Below are 24,917 nucleotides of genomic sequence, written 5' to 3' on the forward strand. Positions count from 1 at the left end.
GGTGAATTCTATGACTTTAAAAAAATAATAATTTTTTATTTTTTTAAACCTGCTTCTCTTTAGGTGATATTGCTTCTGACCACTTTTTTTGTATTATGGTTATGATAGCCTTGCTGTATTTTTCTCATAGCATCTATAGATTAGTGGGATTAGAATGATTAGAAATATGGTGTTCCCTCATTCGCTCAGAGATAAATGTAGGTTGTTTTCATTTATTTGTATAACTAAAGGGAAATAACCAGGAAAAACAAACAACAGCCCCAAAATGGAACAAGTAAATACTATTTAAAATATAGGTGGAGTATATTAAGGAAGCATATGATATAAATAATAGATGCAACTATTTCACAAGCAGATATCATTGCCTTATCCCTGAAGCAAGATCAGCTTTTCTTTTGTATTCTGCAACCTTAAAAAAAAAAAAAAAAGGCTTAAAATGGACCAGTTAGTGCACAAAGAGTCCTTTGTTGGCTATTTGTTTAAGAAGCGAATACCATAAATACTTGTAGATAGCAATTAGATAGAAAATCACTGTGAGATTTTTTTTTTTTCCTTTTTATATTTTTGGCTACAGGTAAAAGAAAGATCTTATCAGAGTCAATTTCTCACCTGCCTCAGGCAAATGTAATTAGATGTAAGCAAATTTAATGGAGCTTGTGTGCTCTGGGGCCATTCTGTAATGCTTTAATAATTGCATGCCTTATTAAAGAAGATTTAAGGTATGAAGACTGTTTAACATATCAAGTGGCAAAGAAGCTAACATACAGTTTAACTTTTTGCCTTTTAGATTAATAATCAAAGCTAAACTGCAATGAAAATATTTAAAATAACAGATTTAATAGTCTGAAGGATGATGCATTAGATGGTATGTCCTACAGATGTTAATGCAAGAAGCAAATCTGTAACTTGAGCTTGACATTCATCAGCGCTGGCATAGTTGTACACCTGCCTTGTCCTGTTTTCCATTAACTCAGTGCTAGTATTGGCAAGGTAAAAGTCTGTCATTTTATGTAGAACACACATAATTATGCAAGTAAATGAGCATTAGTTTATTTTCCTAAATCCACCATTACAAATTAATACCACAAACTTTGCCAGTGGCAAGAGTTTTCTATCTCAGAGTAGTATGCTTTTCCAGATGGAATACCAATTGCTCTCACTTACATGCAAAAGAAGTATTGTTAGCAGGCCTTCCTCATGTGCCTTCTGTTGATCTATATGTAGATCAGCTTGCTTTCCTTTAGAGTGTATTTCAGAGGCTTTAATGCTGAGAGAAGAACATTCCATGATCTAACAGCAAATGTAAGGAATAAAAAAAAGAGTAATTCTTATGAATGTCTGTCTTCCGTGCCACCTTCCTGCTGCAGAAGATGCCTGTGTGATGCATGCTTCTGTATTTGAAATATATCTCTTCAGTGGAAATAACAGAACGTTAGAATGATGTTAGTCAGTAACAGCTGAAGTAGAAACAGTTGTTATTGTCTTTATGTGCACCTGAAATTCCAGTAATCCATTGCTTGTGTGAGATTGTGCAGTATAGCATAACCATAAGATGTGGTTTTGATATCCTTGTTCTGTGGACACATTGTACGGGTTAGAGCAATAATTAACTTGTGGAGTCCACATATAACAGATTCAACTTTTAGGTAACTTTATGTACTGCTCTTAATTGTACCAGGTTCTGAAACAAATAACTTCTACTGCAGCACAAAGTGTAATAACTTCAGTAGAAATTAAACAAGGAGTAAGGTTTGGGAGGAATCTTAGGGTTTCTCACATCATGGTCTTCACTAAAAATTGAGAATCAAGTTTTACTTAGTTTTACTTTGCTTACATAATTAACTATACCTACATCTTGTTGAAAATTGACACTAGAACTTAAGTGCCATTACACATTTTGAAATATGACAACTTTCATTTCTGTAAATATAGTTGAAATTATTTTTGTTATGCTCGTAAGAGTAATTTGTTCTCAACAATTATATTTTCCTTGATGTTTTAAGAGGAATATTCACCTTCAGTAAGTTTTTATGAGGATAAGTGAATAGTGTTTACTTGAGAAACTGGGAGAAAAAAATAAAAGCTTCTTCAATGTTTCAATCAAAATCAGAATGTAAATCTGATAATGGAATCTATGACAGTATTTGCAACCTTTTTTCTTGATATTTTCTTTTTTTTTTTTTTTTAATGTGAAAGACTTGTTTATCATAATTTGAATTGGAGCACAAAGTGGCAAAAAACATTTTTCAAATATCTCAAAATTTTTAATGACTGTCAACTCTGTTACGAGTAATGTATTCTGAAAAGTAGCCTTAAACTTTTATTAGAAAAATCGTTCCTGAAAAGGGTTTAATTATCTTGTATATGATAATTTCTAATGCATTTTTGTTACTGTACCTGTTCAGTTTACAGATTTGGCAAATGAAAGTAATACTTAGCATGCACTTTTAGAAACGTTTTCTTATTAGTCTTTTCCCCCTTTTTCTAATCCTTGTTTCCTGACATGCCACTGTCACTGAACTTTCAAACAATGCTTCCAAAACTTAATTGCTCCTTTAGAGTATTGGCATTTTTGCCTTAGGCACGTTCCCTAATACATATGTCTGTGCCTTCATCATTCATGTTATTGACAATAAAAAGATGCCACATCTTTTTGTTCACCAGACATTGAATGAAAGGGCTTGAAATTTTGAAACCACAAAACCACAGGAGTCATTTTAGCTGAGGTTTGTTTTTTTTTTTTTCATGAGGGAAAGACTTTAAGTGAAAAGTTTTGGAAATAATAATACGGAAGGAAAATATTCTTTGCATTTGGAATGTTGTATGCCCTGATATTTGTATATGAATGACAGGTAACAATGTAAGATGAGTTTTCAGAAAGAGCTTTTAATACATGAGTTAAAATAAATGTTTTAAAATCATATGGTAAAGAAGAGATGAGTCTGTGACCGTTTGCATGAGTGGATCTAGAAATAAGAGATAAAATATGATTCCTTCTTTGCCATGTAGGCTGGAGATTGGCAAGACTGGGGAGAGTGTCGATATTTTCAGTAGTAAAAGATAACAAGAGTTAGAAGGAAGAGTGGGAAAGTGAATGTGCCTGAAAATACAAAGTAATTGAGAGTTGACTTTGAGTGCATTGCATTCTTAAGGAGATGTCAGAGACAGAGAAAATTGAAGACAGACAGCTTTAGAGTGGAAGGATCACTTTGCAATTTGAGATCAGATCATCTAAAGAAATAGTGAAAAGGCAGAAATGGGCTAAGAATGGACTATTACGCTTTTAAAGTGAAAAAAAAAAAAAGGAAGTATGGGTTCTAATGAAGGAGACAGGACAATAGTCAGAACTTCGAGTTGAAAAGTAGTGGAATAAAATGAGCTTAGGAAAAGGTGTCAAAAACAAAAATAAGCTTAACAGAATTAAAAGCAGGAGGTGGAGATGGTGTTTTGTTAAAACTCAAGTGTTACTTGCTGCTCTTTGATGGTTTGTAAGATTTAAGTTCTGAATTCACAATTACTATACAGATTTCTATGCTGAAACAAAGCTTAAGCTCAAACCCTTAAAGATGTGTGTGTGTATTTAGAGCCATAGATGTTTTGTTTTCCAGGCCCTTACAAGTTCTAGTTTTAGGACAAGATTGTTTATTTTTGTTTTGTTATTATTAACATTCTTTATTTCTGATTTATTGCTGATTTTTTATTTCTGCTCTGACTTTTACCCTTTTGTGAGTGATCTACTGGTTTGTTCTGTCAGAAGTCTCTATTGATCTATTTGTGAGCTATGACTTTTTTTTTTAAAAAGATTTATAACGTCTGCATGGGGATGAATGTAATGACATGGACACAAATTTTAGCACTTGCACATGCCACAAAATCAAATTGTAATCCCTTAATCATGCTACTACTGTTCAAAGCACAGAAATACCAGAATCTTTTAACAGGGACAAAAAAGCACATCATTTTTAACCAAACTGAGGTGTTAGAATGGCTGAACTCTTTGAATGAAATAGATTAATAAACAAAAGATGTCATATACACTGGATCTAAAATAATTCTACTCAAAACATTTCAGGATTCCAAATTTAAATACTCTGAAAACAGATTTATAATGGGAAAGTCATATGTTTTATCTGTATGAACGCAAAGTGTAATGTCTCTGAAGTCCATTGAAATTCCTGAGAGGAAATTGGTTGGGGCAGTATTTCTAGTGAGCTGAACCATTTGCTGTATGTGGTCTTGTTTTGAAAGATGAGAGGAAAAATGGATTTGAGAACAACAGTTTAATACTGTTTTTAAACAATTCTTCCACAATCTGTTTTTAAACTATGGACATTTCCGAGTTGTACAAGTATCTGAAAATATTGTACTGTTATTTGATGAAACAATACAAAATTTGTTCAAAGACTTATTGAGGTTTCTCTTACTGAAATGGTAGAGCTAAGTTGCTTTGAATTCTGGATGTAACTAGATAAAATAACTTTGATGTTAAGAAATCACAGGACATTACAGATAAAATTTACATGGCCTGGTATGAGTCACAGAACCTTTTACTTCTTGGAATTCTAAAATTTGATGACACCGGAGTAGCCTAGTTTAGAAAACAGGAAGATTAACCATGATCCTTAATAAATTGTACTGGGAACAGTTGGTTGCTAGAACCAACCTTCAAGGTTAACTTCTAACTTTACCACTAACCTTGCAGATTCTATCCCAGTACTATTTCCACACTGGGTAAATTATCCCAATAAAATAGAAGAAGGCACACAATGATATTGCATGATTTTTGCTCTTTTATACAATAAATTTAAAGTATATTCACCTTAAATATTTTAAAGGTGGGGCTAATAACCAGTAGGCATTTTCTTTCGTTCATTTTTATATGAAAATTTTGCAGCTTTTACTTTTTTTTTTTTGATGTTTTGGAAATGGAGATTCATGGCCTCCATCTGTTTTGCCATTGTTATACAACCTTTCATGTATGAAAGTTATGATGAAGAATCAACTATGAACCTGTTATTTATTCTGCCAGACAGAAAGTTCACATCCTTCCCAAGTTTTTATTGAAATAAAAGCTAAATATTATACCAGGAATAATTTACCTCCAGGCAATTTAATTTAAGGTGTATATTTACAGTGCATTATTATCTCTGTGGGAGTTGCATTCCTGCAATATGAAGGGTATCTGACATGTGTGTATTCCTGCAGAGTAAACCTGCTTTACCAACTAGTAGCTTTTCGGTTTGTGTAGGCTTTTCCTGTGCTATTCTAAACATACTCTGATTCTTTGTCGTTAAAACAGTACTTAATCCACCTTCATAAAAATCAATATTGTTTACTTAAAGGAAAAAAAGACACATTTTAAGTATAGGATTTAACTTTCAAAAGCAGTGTTGTAGTCTGTTCTATTAGTGTTAGAGATTTTTTCTGAGTGCTACACTGAACCAATTATGTAGCACAATTTCTTATAAGCAATAATTATGAGTCATTATTTTCTCAACATTTTTACTAACTTGAGGTGAAAATAGGATTTTTGTATTAAAATACTTTCTTTAAAATCAAGAATATTTTAAAATTATGAATTAAAACATTATGCATTAAAACACTTTCTGAGTAAGTTGAGGCTTTAAAATATATATTTTTGTTAGCCAAATGTTATGGCATGAAAAATGGAACTTGATTTCTTTTTTTTTTGAATTGTCATGATAAATAGAAGTAATATCAGGTAGTTGTCCTTCAAAGTTAAAGACTGTTACTCTAATATGTGTGATGAAAGTGGACCATTTAATTCATGGTTTTCTTGTGTTACTTAACATTAATGCACAGCACCAGTGGAATGCCTTTCAGTAATGTTCTTTGATACATTTTTTTTCACTACAGAGCAAAGCCCTGAATTTCTGCCCTCATCTGTACATTGCTGTGGTTCTGTTCAGCATTTGTCTTGTGGCTGTGTGCATGAGTTCTGCAACCATTCTTGATAGGTGTAAGAAGGAGTTCTGTTCCTGTCAGTGGATTTATCAGGAATTACAGATGGACTAGACATTACTTTGAAGTGATTATACCATTTGTGCTATCATGTACTGATTTTGTAATAAAAGGGAGGTGAGAGCACAATTTGTTTTACTGGGTACTGTTAAAAACAGCATTATCAAATCTTTCATCACGTACTGGTCTATCTCAAAGAAATAAAGTCCCACTTGCTTTCATGACAGCACATAATAAATTGACAGATGTAATTCAGTTGGGGAGCTAAAAGGCATTGAGAATAATGGGGCATAACATTCTAGGGTTAACATTTATTCATAGATGATGCAATTAAATAAAACAGGCATTAACTTCAAGGTCAGTCAGTAAAGTAATAAAAGAGAATATTTTAATTGAATTGTAATTGCTTCTCATTGATACATGCAAATTAAGTAAAATCGATGTCAGTGCTGCAAATTACAGTTCTCTTCCTAATTAATTTCTTAATTCTACATAGTCATCCAGGCCCTGGACCTTGTTGTTAGTTTATCTACCCATTCAGCTTTCTTCACAGCTAGTTTCATGGAGAAGTCTGGAGGATGTAGTTAAATGGAATGTACTAATGCTTTATAATATATTGTTTTTCTTTGCACTCTAACTCATTTTAAGAATCTGGATCAATCTACTTCTTTATATAGTGAGAAACATGTGAAGTAGGAGCAGATTTATATTTGTTGTTCTATAAATATGGTAAAATAACTTATTAAAATGATAGTAGCAGTAGACCTATGGCTTTGTCTATACATGCACACCATTATTTGGATGTGGACTACTGGTTCTGCAAATTACAGCTTACATTGTTCTCGATGCCTTTAGAAGATGGTTTCTATTCATTCACAATACAAACATATTGGAAGCTAAAGGAAATTATGTTTTTCAAAAGAAAGATAATCCATCCAAAAAATAGAATGCTACTAACAAGTAGAAAGGGTACCTTGTAGTTTGACAAATTTTCATGTAGGTATAGTACTGTAGAGTTTTACCCATTTTGCCATACACAGGCAATTTATTTGTATTTCTGTACTATTTGTATAATAGCTTATTTTTCATTATTGTTTTGTATTAATTGGAGGCTAAACAGTAGGCATATTTTTCTTCATATCAAAGACAAGTTGTGAGAGCATAATATGTTAGTATATGTGGATTTGTCAACTTTCCTTTCTCACTTGTTTCTAATGTAAACCCTTAGTTTAAATTTAAAGGAAAACAATTAGCTTTATTAAGGAAAGGGACTGAATTTATAAGAAAAGTAATGATATTAATGGAGAATGTTAATCTAAATTTCTAATGGCTAATATAATATGGTATTCATTACAGAATGTTTAACTAATACCTGTCCCATTAAAATCAAGGACATAATGCTAAACTGGTAATAATTGGAAGATACCACCAGAGTCATTGGAATTGTTCACTGTAGACAAGATCAGCTTTCACCACAGCATATACCACAAATGCTTCTGTTCTATTTTTAATGAAGTTGTTATGATAGCTTCACTTCATGTGCTTCATGGTCACTGTAAATTGAAGAGTATAATCTACCTTGAGTTTCTAAATTAGCATGCACAGATGTAAATTAACTCTGTCCACAGTGGAGAAAAGGTTCTCCAGCTACAGCGAATCATTGCAAAAGTTTAAAAATAGTAAGCAAGAAAAATAGTACCTGTGAAATGAAGATGTTGAGAGAAGTAGCTGACTACTTCATATATTTAGTTTTCAAAATTAAGAGCGTAAGTTGTTGATTTTGTAAATCTTCAAAGTGTTCATCCCCAAACTTAGATTGATAAGGTCTCTTCTGTATTTTCTTATGTCTTGTGTGTTGTATTCTGTATTTATAGTTCTTTATAAATAAGTTTACAGCAAAGAATGGAGGTATGAAATATATATATGGTTTGTGCCAACATAGATGAGATACATATCAGAAGAATGAGACAAACCAATGTCCCATATGGGGTTATTCAGTGCTTATAACCACATCTAATAATACATATATTTAGATATACATATATGTATATATCTCAAGAATAACATTTTTCTTGAACATTTCCATTATTTGCCTATTTGCTCCATTATATAGCAGATTAACAGATGCACTGTTGGTCTGATGCAGTATGGAAAATAGTGGGAGTTTTGAATTTATTGTTTTGAAAAAAAGTTTTTTACTTTTCAGAGCAAAGTAAATCTATTGAAATGAAGATATTTTTTAATTAATTTTCACAATCCTCAATGATCCGTATCTTATATGTCGCAACACATGTTTTCATTCTGTTAATAAAGAGCAACAAACCAATACCAAAAGAAAAAACAGATGGAGAAGAAACTGACCCCCTTCATTTTAATTATTGAGTAGTTTGTAAAGTGTTTCCCCAGATAGTAAGGGAATTTTTCATGCACTTTAATGAAATATTTTAAAACTTTATTAATGTTTTGAAATCTCATTCACTCTAACTTGTTTTAGTTTCACAGAAATTAGTTTCACAAAAAGCCCATCACTGTAAAAATTAAAAGGCATATCAGCTATTTGAACTCAGCAAAGACTTTATATAATAGTATGCCATACATTTATGTAACAGCTTTCATCATCAATGAGCTAAAGTGCTTTGCAAGGTACATGCTTCAGAAATTGCTTCTAAATGGAGTCATTCTGGTGGCAATTCTTTGATGATATCCATTATTATATAAAGCATTACAGCAGGAAGAAATAGACAAGCATTGCGATGAGCGCTAGAAAATGGGATCACTGAAAATTTTCCAGTGTACCTTCACTGTCAGAAGTCATCATTCTGTTTTCTTTCTTACTCTGAATGTTAAGACCTTTTGACCATGTAGTCTCCAACATAACTAAGATGTTAATTTGGTTACTGACTGATTGGGATGCCTACTCTTGAAACAGTTTTTCCTGGCCTTTTTTTATCCCAGTACTGATTAACATCAATTATTTGTTTTATTCCTGATAAGTGACACTGTAACAGCCATGAGTTGGCAAAACTCATAAAGGCAAGAAGCCAAGACAGGAATGCAGAGAGGCAAGTTATTAGAATTGTCAATGCTAAAAGGGCTTACTTTTTATCTAGGAAAATAAATCAAAATGTAGGCATCTTACAGAATATTTTGTAATACATCAAAAGATAAAACATTAAAGGCATTCTGTAAGTAACACACAGATTAAGGGTAACACACACAAAAGAGTTTTTATTACAGAAAACAGTCTGTGTCCCCTCCAATAATTTATATATCTCTCTGGCAGGAACTACAAGAAATTAACTAGTATTTTAATTCAATATGTATATAGAAAGGTAACTTCTGCCTTAGGAAGGTTATTTCTGTGTAGTTTATTTATTTATTTATTACTGTGGACCAAGATGTTTACTGGTTACTGAAATTTCGAATAAAGGAAAATGATAGTTTTTTTAATTGACATGCAGTGCAAAAGATACTGACCTTATTCTTCACAAACATGGAAATGACTTGCCCAGAGGGGATGAGACAATTCTGACAAAGTATGTTTTCCTTAGGATTACACTTATTTTAGATACAGTAGGATTATTTTCTTAGGGAGATATGTAGCATAAAGAAAGAAATAATTAAAAAATAATAATAATAATACTTTTAAAAACATATTTTAACACATTTTTTTCTTTTTTCCACTCCAGGTTTAGATCCAGATAAGCATCTAGGAAAAACATTGGATCAAATGGAGCCTTATCTTTTGGAGGTATTACTGAAAGAATACAGGCAAAGTTACTGACTTTCTGCAACATCACTTTCTAGTTGTAAAATTAACTCAATCAAAAATACTTACTTATTTGAGAAATTAGATCCTAACCTAACGTTTATTGTACAGAGAACATTGGCCTCTGATAAACACTTTCAGTATGAAAAACATTCCTTTTGAAGGTAGTTCACAATTGTTGCCAGCATCTTTAAAACACGATAAGGGCAAGAAGATTCAATATTAAGAAAATATTAGCTCATGTGTAAATAAGATAAAATTAAATAATTGCATGCAATTTAGATACTTTTACAGTGAAGCATGTATGTGGCAAAATCATAGATAATACAAAATGTCTCCATCTGAAGGTTTCATATCTTTTTTACACAATCTGACCATGTTAATTACGTACAAAGTCCTCAAAGCAGGAAAATGGTTATAGGTGGTGCTGATATATATATTTTTTAAGATAAATTATATAACTAGGAATAAAAAGACCAGATTTTGTAAGTCTCTTTTGGGTTTGAGGTAGAAGCATCAAAAATTGAGCTAAGTACAATTTGAGTATAATTGACCTGAAAATGTGTTTTTGTATGTTGTTTTGTGACAGAGCTTACTGATTTCTTGTCTACAAGACAGTTAACAACCCACAACTCTGTGTTTAGCTATTTACAGAGTTTTGATGTAAACGTTATTAGCCTAAGCCATCTAAATTGGCACAAAACAATTCCTAAAAATACTTCTTGTTGTTTAACTTAATTTTCTTAGTCATTTATATAGCTTGAGGCATAAGGATAGATAATTGGCAAAGCTAATTATGAAGAATGAATGTTCAAGACACTCAGATTGTCTTACTTTTTTTTCCATTTGATCATTCACTTTAAAAAAGAAAATCATAAATTAAGAAATCCCAAAGTACTCAAAGAAATCTCAAAGTATCTTCCTGATACTTGGCTAAACTGTTTATTAGTTGATTTTATTGAAGTTCTTACTGTCATGATTTAATATTTCTCAAAGCCCACCTTTGTAGTTTTTATCTTTTATTGATATGCCAATAAATACAACAACAACGATCTTAAGGTATTCTATGATATTCTATATATCTATCCATATATTTATATATATAGATGTATTCTGTATCTATTCTATATATCTATATATATCTATATAGATATATATATCTATATAGATATATATAGAGATATATATATCTATATATAGATATATAGATATATATAGATATAGATATAGATATATAGATATATAGATATATAGAATATCATATTCTATATATATCATAGAATAGTTTGATAGAATGGCTAAATGTAATAAGACATTCTGACCCTATTTGTAACTGGTTGTCAAGTTTTTTTTGGACGGAGAATGCATTGCTGATGTTTGTTCATGTAACTTTCTTCTGTATGTATGCATGCTGTGACAGATAAAGTAAGTGCAAACAGATTGTTTTTACTGGATACTTATCCAGTAAAGGCCTAATGAAATCAAATCATTAGCTATAGACTGTAGAGAAAAGCTTAGGTTAATGATTTGACACATTCTTTCACAACCCAGTGAAGTCTTCAACACCAGAAATTCTGGTAGACAGTGGGATTCTCTTCTGGGTTCTCTTAAAATCATATTAGATGTCAATAAAGTAGTTTTATATTCAGCAGGGTGTAGAATTTTTCCTTATAGCATTTTTGCTAGTGTGGCATGCAAGTTTGTGAGAATTTCTGCTGTTCTGTTTAAAAAGAATTTGAATAGTGTTTTTACCTGTTCTTGAGTTTTGTTGAAAGCCAGTTTATATGTTCGTTACTTCAGTGACCAGAAAAATGCCTCTGAGTATAACAGGGTCTTTGATACACTACTGTAACATGTTCTGTATCAAGTCACGCAACTTATTTTGATCTGGGATTTCATGGAAACATCCTTCTTTACATTTTAGTATGTGAAAGTTAAAGTTCCGCTTCTCTGTTACTAAGATCAGGAGTTGAGACTGCATGATATAAACTTATTTTATTCTAATAGATTACCTTAAGGAACTAACAATAAAATCAAAATCAATTTATATCACATTGTAATTTGTCTGTTAGACATACAAGAAATAAGCATGAAGTAGCTATTTTATCTGAGACATTATAAAACAAGTGTCAATATTAATTGAAAGGGTGGGAGGGGAAACCCTGCTTTCATGCAATCAATTATTTAACTTTGGAAACAATACATAGTCTCTTAAATTTCTGGTCTTCTGATTGTGTTGAGTGGAAAAAACTTGGAATTAATTTTGCTTTTTTTTTTTTTTTTTTCTGACTATATACAAGAGGTTTAAGTACAACCCATACTTTTTTCAGGGGTGAATTTTACTGGCTCAGAACAGTGGCAATGAAAGTTCTTGAATTATTTTTGTTCTAAATTATTGGTCTTTGATTAGTTATTGATGAATGGTTGTAGCATAATTCCTAAATTACTATACTGTTCCATGTACCACTGTTTCCCATATACATGGGAACCTAAACTGTAGGTTTTACACGAAAGAATTTGTTGGCAACCTGCCAAATCTCAGAGACTGCTTACAGACTCCTTGAAATCCATGAATAGAATGTTAAATGTATATTATTGTAATATTTGTCTGTACTTCTGTCTCTATAATAGACAGTAAGAAATTGTTTAGTCATCTGTGTGCTTGCCTTAGAAGTTGTTGAGTACTTCTTGATGTAAAGAACATTTCTGTAATTACAGAGAATTTACTAGGTGTTACAATTTCTGTCTGGGGAAAAAAGTTTTCACTTGAAACAAGAAGCACTAGCATTCAGATATTGTATCTTTGATTATTCAACATCAGTGAGAAAGTCAACTTTACTCCTGTTTCATTTCCAATGTCAGAAAAGACTGTTCATTGGGTAATGTTTGGACTTACACTTTGTGTATTTGAGTTAAGATGGATTTTGAATAGTGTAGAAATTGTTTTCATTGTATAATTTGTTCAGATTTCAAATTGGACTTACGTTTTTAGTTGTGTAATTTTTACATTTCTGGCTTATCTGAACTAAAAGGCAGATCTAGCATAACAAAATAGAGATTAGTCTAAGTTGCTGTATTATTATGAATGTACTCTCCAACTTGCAAGACAGTTTCTGAAAAATGTAAACAAATGATTAAAAGGCAAAGTTCTGATGTCATTGATGGCATCTTTAAAATACTGCTCACTTCTTTAGAAAATGAACATTAGGTATCTTTCTATGAGGTGCTGAATATCCTCAGCTCCTGTTGACAGGGGCAAGTGAAAATCCTTTAGCATCTTATGTGATTGGTGTCAAGTACAATCTTAAAGTCAGTGACACTGAAAAAAGGGATTTCCCGCAACAAAGGCAGGAAAGAATCTCACATCTTTTGAGTATTTGATGTTAAATAGGCAATAATTATTCTAGGCTCTGAGGTTTACAAGCAAACCTGCCAATTTTAAAAATGGCTTGTAAACAGTCATTTCTTGTGTTCCCTGTGGAAAAGGTTACTGGTACAAAGATCTTGTCCAGTTTTCTCTTCCATTTTACCTCAGAGTTTTGTTTGGTTTTGTTCTTCCTTCCTTCCTTCCTTCCTTCCTTCCTTCCTTCCTTCCTTCCTTCCTTCCTTCCTTCCTTCCTTCCTTCCTTCCTTCCTTTCTTCCTTCCTTCCTTCCTTCCTTCCTTCCTTCTTTCCTTCCTTCCTTCTTTTCCCCTGCCAGTGGAAGCTACAGCAAGAAGAATAAAAGGTTTTGACTAATTGTTTTGTAGACTGTCCATTCTTATTCCATCAACATTAATTATTCTTGATATATTTGTCCTATGGAAATTTTTTTTCCACTGTTGACAGATGAAGTTCTCTCTTATGCCAGGAGTGCAATTTTTTAATGAGCACTTGATTAAAGGTTTTCTCCAGTTACTTTTCTTTAAATGAAAATGTGAAAGGGAAATGAAAAACGTCTCGGATAACAATACATTCAAAACATCATCTAATATGTCTTACAAAAGAGATTGAGATTTTTCCAACAGAAGGTCACGTAGAGTATCACTTAGGAATTGTCTTCTCAGAGCATTTATACTTTCCTTCAAAATAAAAGTTGAAGAGGACTCAGGCCTTTTGTTTAATTTCTTAAATGTAAAATTTGGTCTTTAATTGTATGACAAAAAGTTTCATGTATTTCGATCTTGTCTCTCATGCTTTTGATTTTCTTTTTAGCTAAGACGATGGCCGAAGCTGTAAATATTCTTCAAATTTTTAAAATAAAAACCTGTGAGAAAACTCTAGAGTATAGTAACACTAACTCTACATTCAATTTCAATACTAAAAATACAGTATCATTTGAATATATCAAATGGGATTGCTACACATGGTTCTGATAACCACATGCAGAATTGAACCTACAATATAAAATTAGCAGTCTCTTATTTACCTAAAAATAGACAAACAAGAGATGTTGGATTATTGTAAAGCCCCCAGTCAGACTTTTTCCAACCATGTCCTCCTACATGTGGTGGAGAACAGTGTTCCTACTTCAACTGAAAAAGCATCATATTATGCATCTGTTCCTCTAAGGGAAAGCATAAGGGGATTAAATAAATATTCCCAATAATGACATTGGGTTGAGGACTGCAGTTTAGGTAGTCATGAACTAATGCTTTCTTTGTATGAAAAAATCTGGACAGGACTTGTTTTGAAGCAGCTACTGCTGGAACACTTTGAGATGATACAATCTGCTGATCAGGATAGGAATTTCTTCTGCAGAAAAAGGGAGGGTGCTGCTATGCTCTGGGCATGGTGCAGGTGCTTGATTACTACCTATTGGTACAATATATTAATGTAGAATTACAGAGAAAACTATACAGCAGGTGTGCACTCAACTCAAGCAAAAGAACTTTGGGTCATGCTCTACAGCTACTCATTTATAGAGCACTGAATAATTAAACTAGTCACATCTCTTATTTTGAATTTAATGGACAATTAATTAATTAATTGTAAAAAACAATTATGTGTTTTAGTGGGATATTGAGATCTTCAGGAATATTTATAAATTTATATGCTGACTTAGTGTATGCAGTACAATTTGGAAACGAAATAACATATCGCTACTTTTTTTGGTTTTGTTTTAACTTTTCACTATTAGAAAACCTGTTGATTCTATTAGTTAGAATATTGGGGAATAGTGGATATTTACCAAGATGTAGAAGCAATTGTTGAATCTGTTGCCAAAAATTATATTTGTTGTATACTTCTATGTAAAGTGTTACATCTTGTATTGGTTTATAGTACAAGATTCTCACAGAAGTGAACTCTATGCTAAAGAGAGAGAACCAAATTTGGGTGTCTGAACAACCTTTCCTGTCTACTGTGGAAGAATTACTAGGATTTCATTTGTTTATCTGAACATTATAGTGCCAGTTCTACTTAAATATAACACATTGATAATTCTTAGATCGTTGTGATGGGCCAGACAAAGAAGTCAAGAACCCTCTATGTGATATTTAATTTTTTTCAGCCTTCTACTGTGTGGTCTTTTAGAAAGTACACACTGAAATTTTATGCAAAATATCTTTAATAGAGTAATGCTTACATATTTAAATTTCCCTTTTGTGTTAGCTTTCTGAGAAATACGGAGTCCACGTTTGCGGAGAAGGTGGAGAATATGAAACATTCACTCTGGACTGCCCTCTGTTTAAGAAGAAAATTGTTGTGTAAGGAACACTTTCTTCCATTTCCTTATATTAAAGCAATGTGAACAAATTCACATTTAGCTGGAGGCAACTTGTGTTGGCAGAGGTAAAACATGTCCTCTAAGTTCACAAACACTCACTTCATTTAACACTGGCAAAGTCCTCCAAAAACCTAAATCAATACCTGACAAGACGAGGCCTTCATAGAAGGCTATAAACTTTTTAGACATTTGCACTTTTCGTTTACTTGCTGATTATGGCCTGCAGTAAAACTGGTACCTACACACTGACACTTTTATCCTTTCATGAAGTGCGAATTGCCTGTAATATTTATCTTTCATTACAGCTACATTTGATAAACTGCCACATCAGTAGCCTGTGGGTTCCATTAACTGTGTGTGTGTGTGCGCACGTGTTTGCAGGTGGGCATGTGTAAGTTTAGCAGCTTAGAATGATCAACATGATTCTTTAATTATTAGAGGATATTTTGAATACAAACTTTGGTGAATCCATCTAACTTGCACTAAATACCTTATTCCTTCAACATAAATTGCTAAAATATGTGTAGTGGGATATGGTTGATGAGTCTTGATGTAAGTTTCTTGTTAAACTGTTAAATAGCTAAGGTAAGCTTTGAGTGAGGTGTTTTGATTGCTGTTCCTTTTCTTAGCCAAGTAAACAGAATACTAATCATGTATTTGGTGATGATCATCTTAGGAAAGGTCAAGATTGTAGAAAAGATAGACATGGTTAAGGCTTTCATGTTGAAGACCTATTTATTTAATTTTTCCATAGTGATGGGTTCTATCTATATATGGAGCAGAAAACTAAGAGCTGTTCAACTTTGTTTCATTGCATGGCAGTAAGATAGAAAAAACAATATACAAAATGGGCAAAGGGATAGAAGCTAGTCTAGCTGATGTCTGCTGAGCTATTGGTTGACTGGAAGATAAATCCTCTGTAGTCAACTAAACTAGATAATTTGAGCCTGGAGACATCTCCATACAGGAAAGCTATGGAATTCTCTAATAAGAGGAAAATTCAGAAAGTAAGAATGTGGAATCCTTAAACTGGATTTAAGTTTGTGGATGGACTTGTGGATCTAGGAAGTGAGACTTGTTGAGGAAGATTGTCTGAGGGCAATTAGTCCTAGGTAGAAGTAGTAGTTTGAGAACTAACGTGCTAATTGGTAGGAGTTGGAAAGTTAAGCAGGAGGGTAGAATAAAGCATGTGTGGTGCTTAAGTATGCATTATGACAAATAAACTGTGGGAAGAACTAGGACAAAACAACCCAATATACACGCAGATTGAATCAGTTTGGTCTCTTTCTAGAAAAAGAAAAAAATTGCAAAATCTTTGCTAGTACAAGATTCGTTTTTCCATTTAAGGTCTGATATGATTTCTATTAAATTGACAAATTCTCATAAATTCCAGTAGATGTCAGAGGCAGAATTTTGCTAAACTTTTTTTTTTTTTTTTTTTTTTTTTAAGGAGTAAAACTACCCGTTACCAGGCAATTGTGGCCTAGTCAGCATTTGTATTACAACACTTGAAGTAAAGAGTATACTTCAGAAGAAGGGTAGCTAGGTTTTAACTGATGGATGAAATATGCTTCTATAAGTTTTTGCACTTAAATGTGTTTGGCTTATCATTTACATTTGTACTATTTATTTGGGCGTTTATGCTACAGATTAAATCTGGGAGTTCCGCTGGAATTAAGATGCATAATCCTTCTTTAGAAAGCTCTCTTTGCATACACGCAATGGATTTTTAGCATACATAACACATTACATAGAAAACTGTTAAGTCCCGAGAAATTTTTGGTTGGTGTTGTGTGGGGAGAGAACATTTTTTTATCCTGCCATCAGGTCCTACAGGAACTATATTTGCAAAGAGTTTGAGAACACATTTAGGAAAGCACATTGTGCCGTTGGTTTGGGATCAGCCAAATACCAGTTTAAGTAAGAATATCTTAATATATATTCTGAATGTATTTCTGACTGTCAGTGGTTTAATGAGCCATTCAGATAACTGAATACTTGGACTAGCTAAAACAGAGGCTGAGTTGTCCTTATTTCTATTGGCCACACTCCAAATAATAACAAAAGTTAACAATAAATGAACAAAAATGCAGGAAAAGACAAGTATATAAATCAGTGTTTGTATAATAATAAATATAAACACAGTAGGCTGTTAAACAGCTACTCAAGCTAGTTCTAAATATACATTTCTGTAATGGAAACTGAATAGCTATGCTGACATTGTGTCTCTCAGGTGTAATTGGCCCTGCTTAGCTCTTCTACTACTTTGTCATAAAGGCATAGCTTTTGAGAGGGACATTTGTGTGAAAATCTATTACTTTTTACACTGAAAATATTTGTAGTTTCTTCTTCATTAAATAAGTTATTCATAATAATATTATTTTCTACTTTTTATTCTTGTTTTTCATGCACGCTGTGTGAAGCTAAACAGACTATGTTGTTGGTTATGCTGGTACAGTTTCCAGATGTTTAGATAACTGTGATTGTGGTATATATCCTGATACTTTTTTGAGGCATAAATGGAATTTTAAGAATTACAAGCTAGAGGTTGAAACCTGTACAGATTTTTCAAGGTCCTAAGTTCCTTGGAAACTTTTCGCTAGAGAAAGTTTCTATGGAAGATAATGGAGATAATTCTTTCCTGTATAATAGGTATAGTGGGTTAATCTTGGCTGGCTGCCAGGTGCCCATGAAGGCACCTTTACTCTCTACTTCCTTAGTCACACAGGGCAAGAAAATGCAGTAAAGAGCTTGTGTGTTAAGATAAAGACAGGGAAATGACTTACCCAATACCATCATGGGCAAAACAGACTTGACTTGGGGGAAATTATTGGTCTGCTCCAATGTGGGACCCCATGAGCTGCAGCTCTTGCCAGGAGCCTGCCCCTGCATGGGCACTCCCCAGGTGGCAGCTTCTTTCAGGGCACATCCACCTGCTGCAGCCCTGTGTCTTCCTTCACAGTCTGCAGAAAGGATATTTATTCCAACATGGTCCTTCATGGGCTGCAAGGAGACAATCTGCATCACCATGGTCCTCTCCACAAGCTATGGAGGAATCTCTGCTCCAGCACCTGGAGCATCTCCTTCTTCACTGACCTTGGTGTCTGCAGGGTTGTTTCTGACATATTTTTTTCTTAATTCCCCCCTCTCACAACTGCTGTGCAGCATTTGTTGTTGTTGCTTTTTTTTAACCTTTCTTAACCTTGCCACATAAACCTAGTAAAAGAGGAGAAAATATGCCTAACGTTTATAAAACTACTTTTGGGTAGCATTTTCACTGGTTGCTGCTTTTGTCACATGAGACTTGTGATATATTTCCACAGTGTCATCTTTGAAAAAAGAAATCTAGACCAAGGAAAAAAAATAAAAATAACCTTGATGTGTGACTTATAGAGAAGTGGGAGTCTATTTAGTGTAAGAGCATAAGATTAAATTTGCATTTGAATATTAAATTGAATTCTTGCCATTCCATTCAATCTTCATTAAAAAATACACTTCACAAACCAAGCATGCCAAATTGCATGAAATAATTGAAAATAAACAAGATTTAGCATTAAAAACAAATAATAAAATCTTACATCCAGAGTTGTCAACCAAGAGTCAAACGTGTTTTATCTGGTTTTACCAGATTGTTGTAATCCAGTTGTCAGCTTTCTTATACTCAATATTTAAGACGTAACAATCATTTTCTGTCTGGTATTACACTGATATTTACAGTGCAATTGATTGACACCTCTGCAAATCAGAGAGATGTAGTCCTCATCTGTGTGAATGCCATCTAATATGTACCCTTATGATAAAGGCCCATTAATATTTATGGCACACAAAGTGTTTTACTTTTATATTTTTTAAGTTAAATTGACATACTGAAAATATTTTGGAAATATAATTTTACACTGATAAATGTTGTCATTACCTTTGTGTTTAGGTTTAGGGTTCCAGGTTTGGAGTCAATACTAAATCTCAGAATAAGAGGAAAACCAAAAAGGCTTGCTCTTACTTGTCATATTTGTCTTCTGAAAATATTTCTGACTGTTTTAAAGTAAATAGATATTTCCCGGGTCTTCAATAAGTTTTGAGGGATCAGATGATTATGATTTTAAAACTAGATAATTCAGAAAGTTTTTCAAACTACTTTTTGTTGCTTTCAAAAGTCTTCTGAAAATATTCATCAATAAAATTCCTGTGTTTCTGTCATAATGTAATTTCATTCCTAATGAAATTTCAGAATTTCAGCATTATATGGCCTTCATAACTGTCAGGGTCTCTCTAATGATTGTTTTTCATTTTAAGCTCTGCTGTTCATGGATTTATGTTTGTTTGTTTGTTTGTTTTCTTCTAACTTTTTTCTTTCTTGTTTTGTTCTGTGTTTTTTTGTTTGTTTTTAGTGTATTTTACTGTTTCCTAAGCTGGACATAACATCTAAGTTCAGGACTTCCTATCTTTTTTGAATTGGTGACTTATTGTTGAAAACAAAACTGTTCTAGTTTCCACCTCTATTACATTTAGTATTGAAAAAGATTTTATTAGTTAGAATTTTATTAGAACAATGATGTATGTTCTGAGAGGCTGACAGAAAATGAAGTGTTTGAAGAAAAATTTTATTTGACACATATCGTAATACTATTTTCAACACCACATATTCTATCTATTTTGACCCATTAGTTGAGAAATACTGACGTATTAAACCAGACATCTACTATGGCATCATCAAAGATCAATGTGTTAGCTATATGCCATAACAATGTATTTCATACCTAGAAGAAATGTTTGTGATGTCTTGCTATTTACAATACTTGAATAACGAATAAGTGCTAAAAAATTGTGAAGTTATTGGACATACAATGTAGGTATCAATGGATACCTGTGTATCAGTACAGCATGCATACTACTGTACTGCTGAATTGGGATTACAAGTTGTACTGCCACTTTTACTTCAGAATTTAGTATTTTTAAAAAGTTACTAGGTGTTTAAATTAAACAGACATGTCCAATGAATAACCCTAAAATTTTGCTTTTCCTTTTGGAAGTAAGCTTTTCTGTTAATCTAAAATATCTAATGCATCACAAAAAGTACCAGAATTCCCAGTTGCTGTTGCTTCTTTCAATGTAAAGCAGCAAGTATTTACTGAGAATACTCTCAGACAGTGAAGACAGCCAGGTAACAGGTATCACTGCAGTCTTAATGTCTGATTTCTAACATTGTTTTCCCATACTGAAGATTTCCAAACTGATTTTCTACCCATTTACAATATTTCTGTTAAAAGTAAAAGAAAAAGACACCGTGATCATTTGAAAAGAATTACTTTAATCTTAAAGAACAATCTTTAAGGAAATTTAAAAGAATACATAATATTTTGTCTTTAAAATCTTGATGGTAACTCTCAGGACTGAAGCTGGAGACCTGACTATCAAAAAAATTACTTCAAAAGTTTATTAAAAAAGAAGCAGAGTTTCTTATGATAGAAGTATTTATCGTTATTGTGCAATATACTAATGGTGATTATTTCAATGATTTTTTTGTTCTAAATCTTAAGCCACATTTTAAAAAGCAGATATTTCTGTTAATTTTACACTGTCATTAAGTCAGTGGAATCTGGCCAAGACTTCAACTGTTTCCAGTTTGCATGGTTTTTGCATGTGTCATTACTTGAGAAGAGCTAGGCTTGGGGATTCCAAACAGGATTTTGTTGTATACTGTGAGGGTATCAAGGGCACCGTGGCTTCAGGAAAATTATCTGCATGTCCTTAGCCTTGCTTATAACAATTTTCAGGTTTTCTTTTAATGCATCTAAGTTTCTCTTATGTTTTCTTTGAATTTCTCACCTTCTGATGTTTGTTTCCTAGAGCTACCTTTTGCTTAAGCAGTAAAACCATGCATATGGATATAACAGATACTGCCTCTTCTGAATGAAAGTGTGACAGATTGTGTCTGTAAAAATGAAAACTACAATTAACTAATTTGAATCAGCGCACAGGAAGTTTATCATTGTTACAAACACATTTGGCATTAAAAAGTTGTGTCTAGTAGTCTTCAGTATCAGATGCAAGATGGTCAAATCAGTCAGTTTCTCAGCGTGAAATATTGTATGGTGTTAATACTTCAAGAACTGGTCCCTGGAGAATCACTTGAGGAATAAAAGACTTTTAAAAAAATCTTCTGTTGATGCAATGAAGAGATTGCTTTACATATTAGTCTCTGGAATGCAAAACAGAATGTCAGTTATGATTGCAAAAGCTACAGCTAGCTAAATCTCTCAGTGCTGGTCTGAAAGTACAGTTACTCCTTTTCAAAATTAGTAAAGATAATGTGTTGTTGAACAAAGTGACTTTATATGTCAAACTTGTTTTCTTAATTGTTATTAAAAAAACACAATTAACTAATAGATAATCAATGAGTTACTTGGCAGTCTGTTGTACAGTGACTAAACATTGATAATTTAAATGTAAATTTATACATTAATATGTGATGCTAATAATTTTGTATTTCAGAGATTCAGCAAAGGTGGTTGTGCATTCAGCTGATGCATTTGCACCTGTGGCTTACCTTCGTTTTTTAAAATTGCACCTGGAGGATAAGGCAAGTAGATTCCAAATGTCATCTCCCTTTAAAGCTATGTGTTGTTGTTGATTTTTTGTCAAGATTTGGAGTTAAGCTACATATTCTCATGTTACTTTGAAGTAACTTTGTACATATTTAGTTGAATTTCTGAATTTGCCATAAGAAAAGTTCAACACAAATGCTTCCTTGTGTCAAATGAATGAAGGTAGTATATTTGTGTAGCATTTTTCATCCTGAAACCTCAAGGTGCTTCGTCAACATGGTGCAACCAAGCAGATATGTAACCTGTGTCATACAGCTAGCCACACCATGGAACACAGCTCTATTAGTAACTGTGTGACCAGTGTTGACTTGTTGGGAGGTGATATCTATTTATGCTGTTTTTGATGCAAAGTGACTGATTTTAAAACCTTCTGACTCACAAGTGGTTGAGGTTTTTTTGTTTGTTTGTTTGTTTTGTTTTGTTTAAAAAAAAAAAAAAAAAAAAAACACTGGTTGGTCATTTAATTTTTTCCATATGAACTATACATCTAATTAATGACTCTAAATCATGTAGAGAATATATAGTCATCAAAGAACTTAAGAGAATTCTTGGTAGTTCACTGGGATCGTCCTTTTAGCTTCTGATTCCATGGAAGCAGAACAGGAATAAGAACTCTAGTGGCTTAAATATTGCAAATTTTATGTGAGATAAGAAGGTCAAGTAAGTCATTTTTCCTATTTTTTTTTGTTGTTGTTGGAAAGAATGTCTCATGATCTTCCTGCTACTGTTGCAGTCATCTCTTTACAGGTCTTCCTACTTCTTTCTACACTTTGATGATCACCAAACCTCTTTTAGGTTCAAGGATTGTTATAAAATGTTATTCAACGGATGTTTTACATCTCATCTGTTTTGAGCAACTACATTTCCATATTTTCTTCAATATCTGATACACTTTTTTACCTCTTTTTTTTTTTTTTATCTTTCCAAACAGATACAATATCTACATTATTTATTTATTTATTTGTTTGTTTGTTTATTTCATGATGACCTCAATCTTGCCACAGAAAGTAAATTGTATTTCACCCTGTCCATTTCTAGCTTGCGTTTCTTTCAAATATTTGTGTAGTAGAGTGTGGATGTTAACTAACTATGTGAGGCAAACCCATATACTCTGAATAAGAGAAAATTGGTGGTGGGGGCATGGTGGGGACTAGTGATAATAGATTAATATTTCTTTAAGGGCATTGACTTTATTGCTCCTGGCAAACTTGATGCTAACATACACCATACATCTCAGCAATGTGACAGGCTAGGGAAAATGAAAAACACAAAGCTTTATATAAATCAGGCAAAAGTCATATTAAAATGCATAACATTTTATATGAGAATCAAGATTTTACTTTTATCTGTTCAGAAGCTTTTTTTCCCTCATACGTAGATGTTTTAGATTTGGTTAAATGTTCACAGTTTCAAGTAGCATTGTAGTGAATCATATTTCAAATTCATTGTAGACAAAGCTGTCACATTCCCTAAGAGGTAAGGTTTACAGAGGCATGCCCTGGATTTTGGTATATAAACTAATGTCTTGTAGAGTTAAAAGGAAAATAGTCTGTTTTATGCCATGGCTGCCTCACAATGAAAAGTATCAGAATGTTTTGGCTATAGATTAATTTATTTTATGTCATGATAAAATAAGCTGGGTTTTCAAGAAGCTGTGAATATGGAGAACCAGTCAATCTTTCAGAGCATAGCATGTTACGAAGTTAGCACAGTTTAACTAAGTAATAATAGAGAGGCCTTCAAAAATGAAATGCCTGTAGGACTGTATTTTTTCTCACTATTTTGTGCTTACAAGTTCTATAAAAAAAATAAATATCAGTTAGTATTCAGCACTTGAAAGCCAATAACAAATCACTGCAGGGGAAAAAAAAAACAAAAAACACACCACTATTTTAGGAGGAGAATTAATTTTCGTTTCAGGCTTTTAAGGGATTACTGAAAATTGGGCAAAACACTCTATTATGAGCAATGCATAAAAGTGGCCACTTATAGAAGCTCTTTGTAGAAACCATTAATAGTCTGCACAGTGATGTGTAATTCTAATAAGTATTATGATATCAGTTTTGTTATAATTTCAACTGATTCATACATATTTTTAACTTTTATTCTATTTATTTCTAACTTTTATTCTATTTTATCTTAGTTATGTTCTACAAGTGTTAGTTTTACATTCTTTAAATTTACTTTATAATCATTATGCAATTATAGCTAGTGTACCTTAGTCTCTGCTGTCTTTCCTCCTCTATAATGCATTTTCTTCAGATAAATCTCTTCATGTTTAACTACAAAGCCTGGGTAGAAATTTGCTTTAGATTGTTTCTGGCAGCAAAATGAGCCCTTGTGCCTGGGGGGAAATAACATTTTACTCACTGTTCTGGTTTAATACATTACTGTGCAACTTCAAGATGTATTTTTGCATAATAATTCAAGCTCTCTTTTTATGCCTCCTTCTTTCTTTCATTATTAGTGATACAGAAAAGACTAAAGGTATAATCAAACGTATTATTTTATTATTAGAACACTATTAAAAATTAGGTTAAAAAATGGTGTAAGAAAACTTTTTTTCGTAGGTATTCTTCAAAAACATTAAGAATAAATAATGCAAATAAAACACTCATGCCAAAAATTCATGGTTGTCTCATTTACTTCATTGTAAAAAAAACAAGGTCACTGCTGTGATATACATAATACACATATCTAGTTTCATTGCTATTTTACTTGGCTTTACTTTACTTGGATTGTGTCTTTTGCACGTTTAAATTGTTGAATGGGAAGCAATTTCAGAAGCATTTTCCAGCATTTTTTAAATCAAATGTATCAGCTTTTGTATTTGATACATATTTAATTTTTATAT

The 24,917-nt window shown here is 32.5% G+C and overlaps 1 protein-coding gene across 4 annotated transcripts in view; it reads left to right on the plus strand.

The window, feature by feature from the left end:
• The window catches only part of DPH6 (diphthamine biosynthesis 6), a 205,771-nt gene that overhangs the window by 58,626 nt on the left and 122,228 nt on the right, over positions 1–24,917 (plus strand). For all 4 annotated transcript variants that reach the window (XM_082761123.1, XM_082761122.1, XM_082761125.1 and 1 more), the window contains 3 exons: positions 9,672–9,733; positions 15,344–15,438; positions 21,951–22,038. In XM_082761123.1, the coding sequence (XP_082617249.1) occupies positions 9,672–9,733; positions 15,344–15,438; positions 21,951–22,038 (245 nt within the window). The remainder of the gene's footprint in view (positions 1–9,671; positions 9,734–15,343; positions 15,439–21,950; positions 22,039–24,917) is intronic.

Source organism: Aythya marila, assembly GCF_965140915.1.
Source record: "Aythya marila genome assembly, chromosome: 5".
Classification (NCBI taxonomy): Eukaryota; Metazoa; Chordata; class Aves; order Anseriformes; family Anatidae; genus Aythya; species Aythya marila.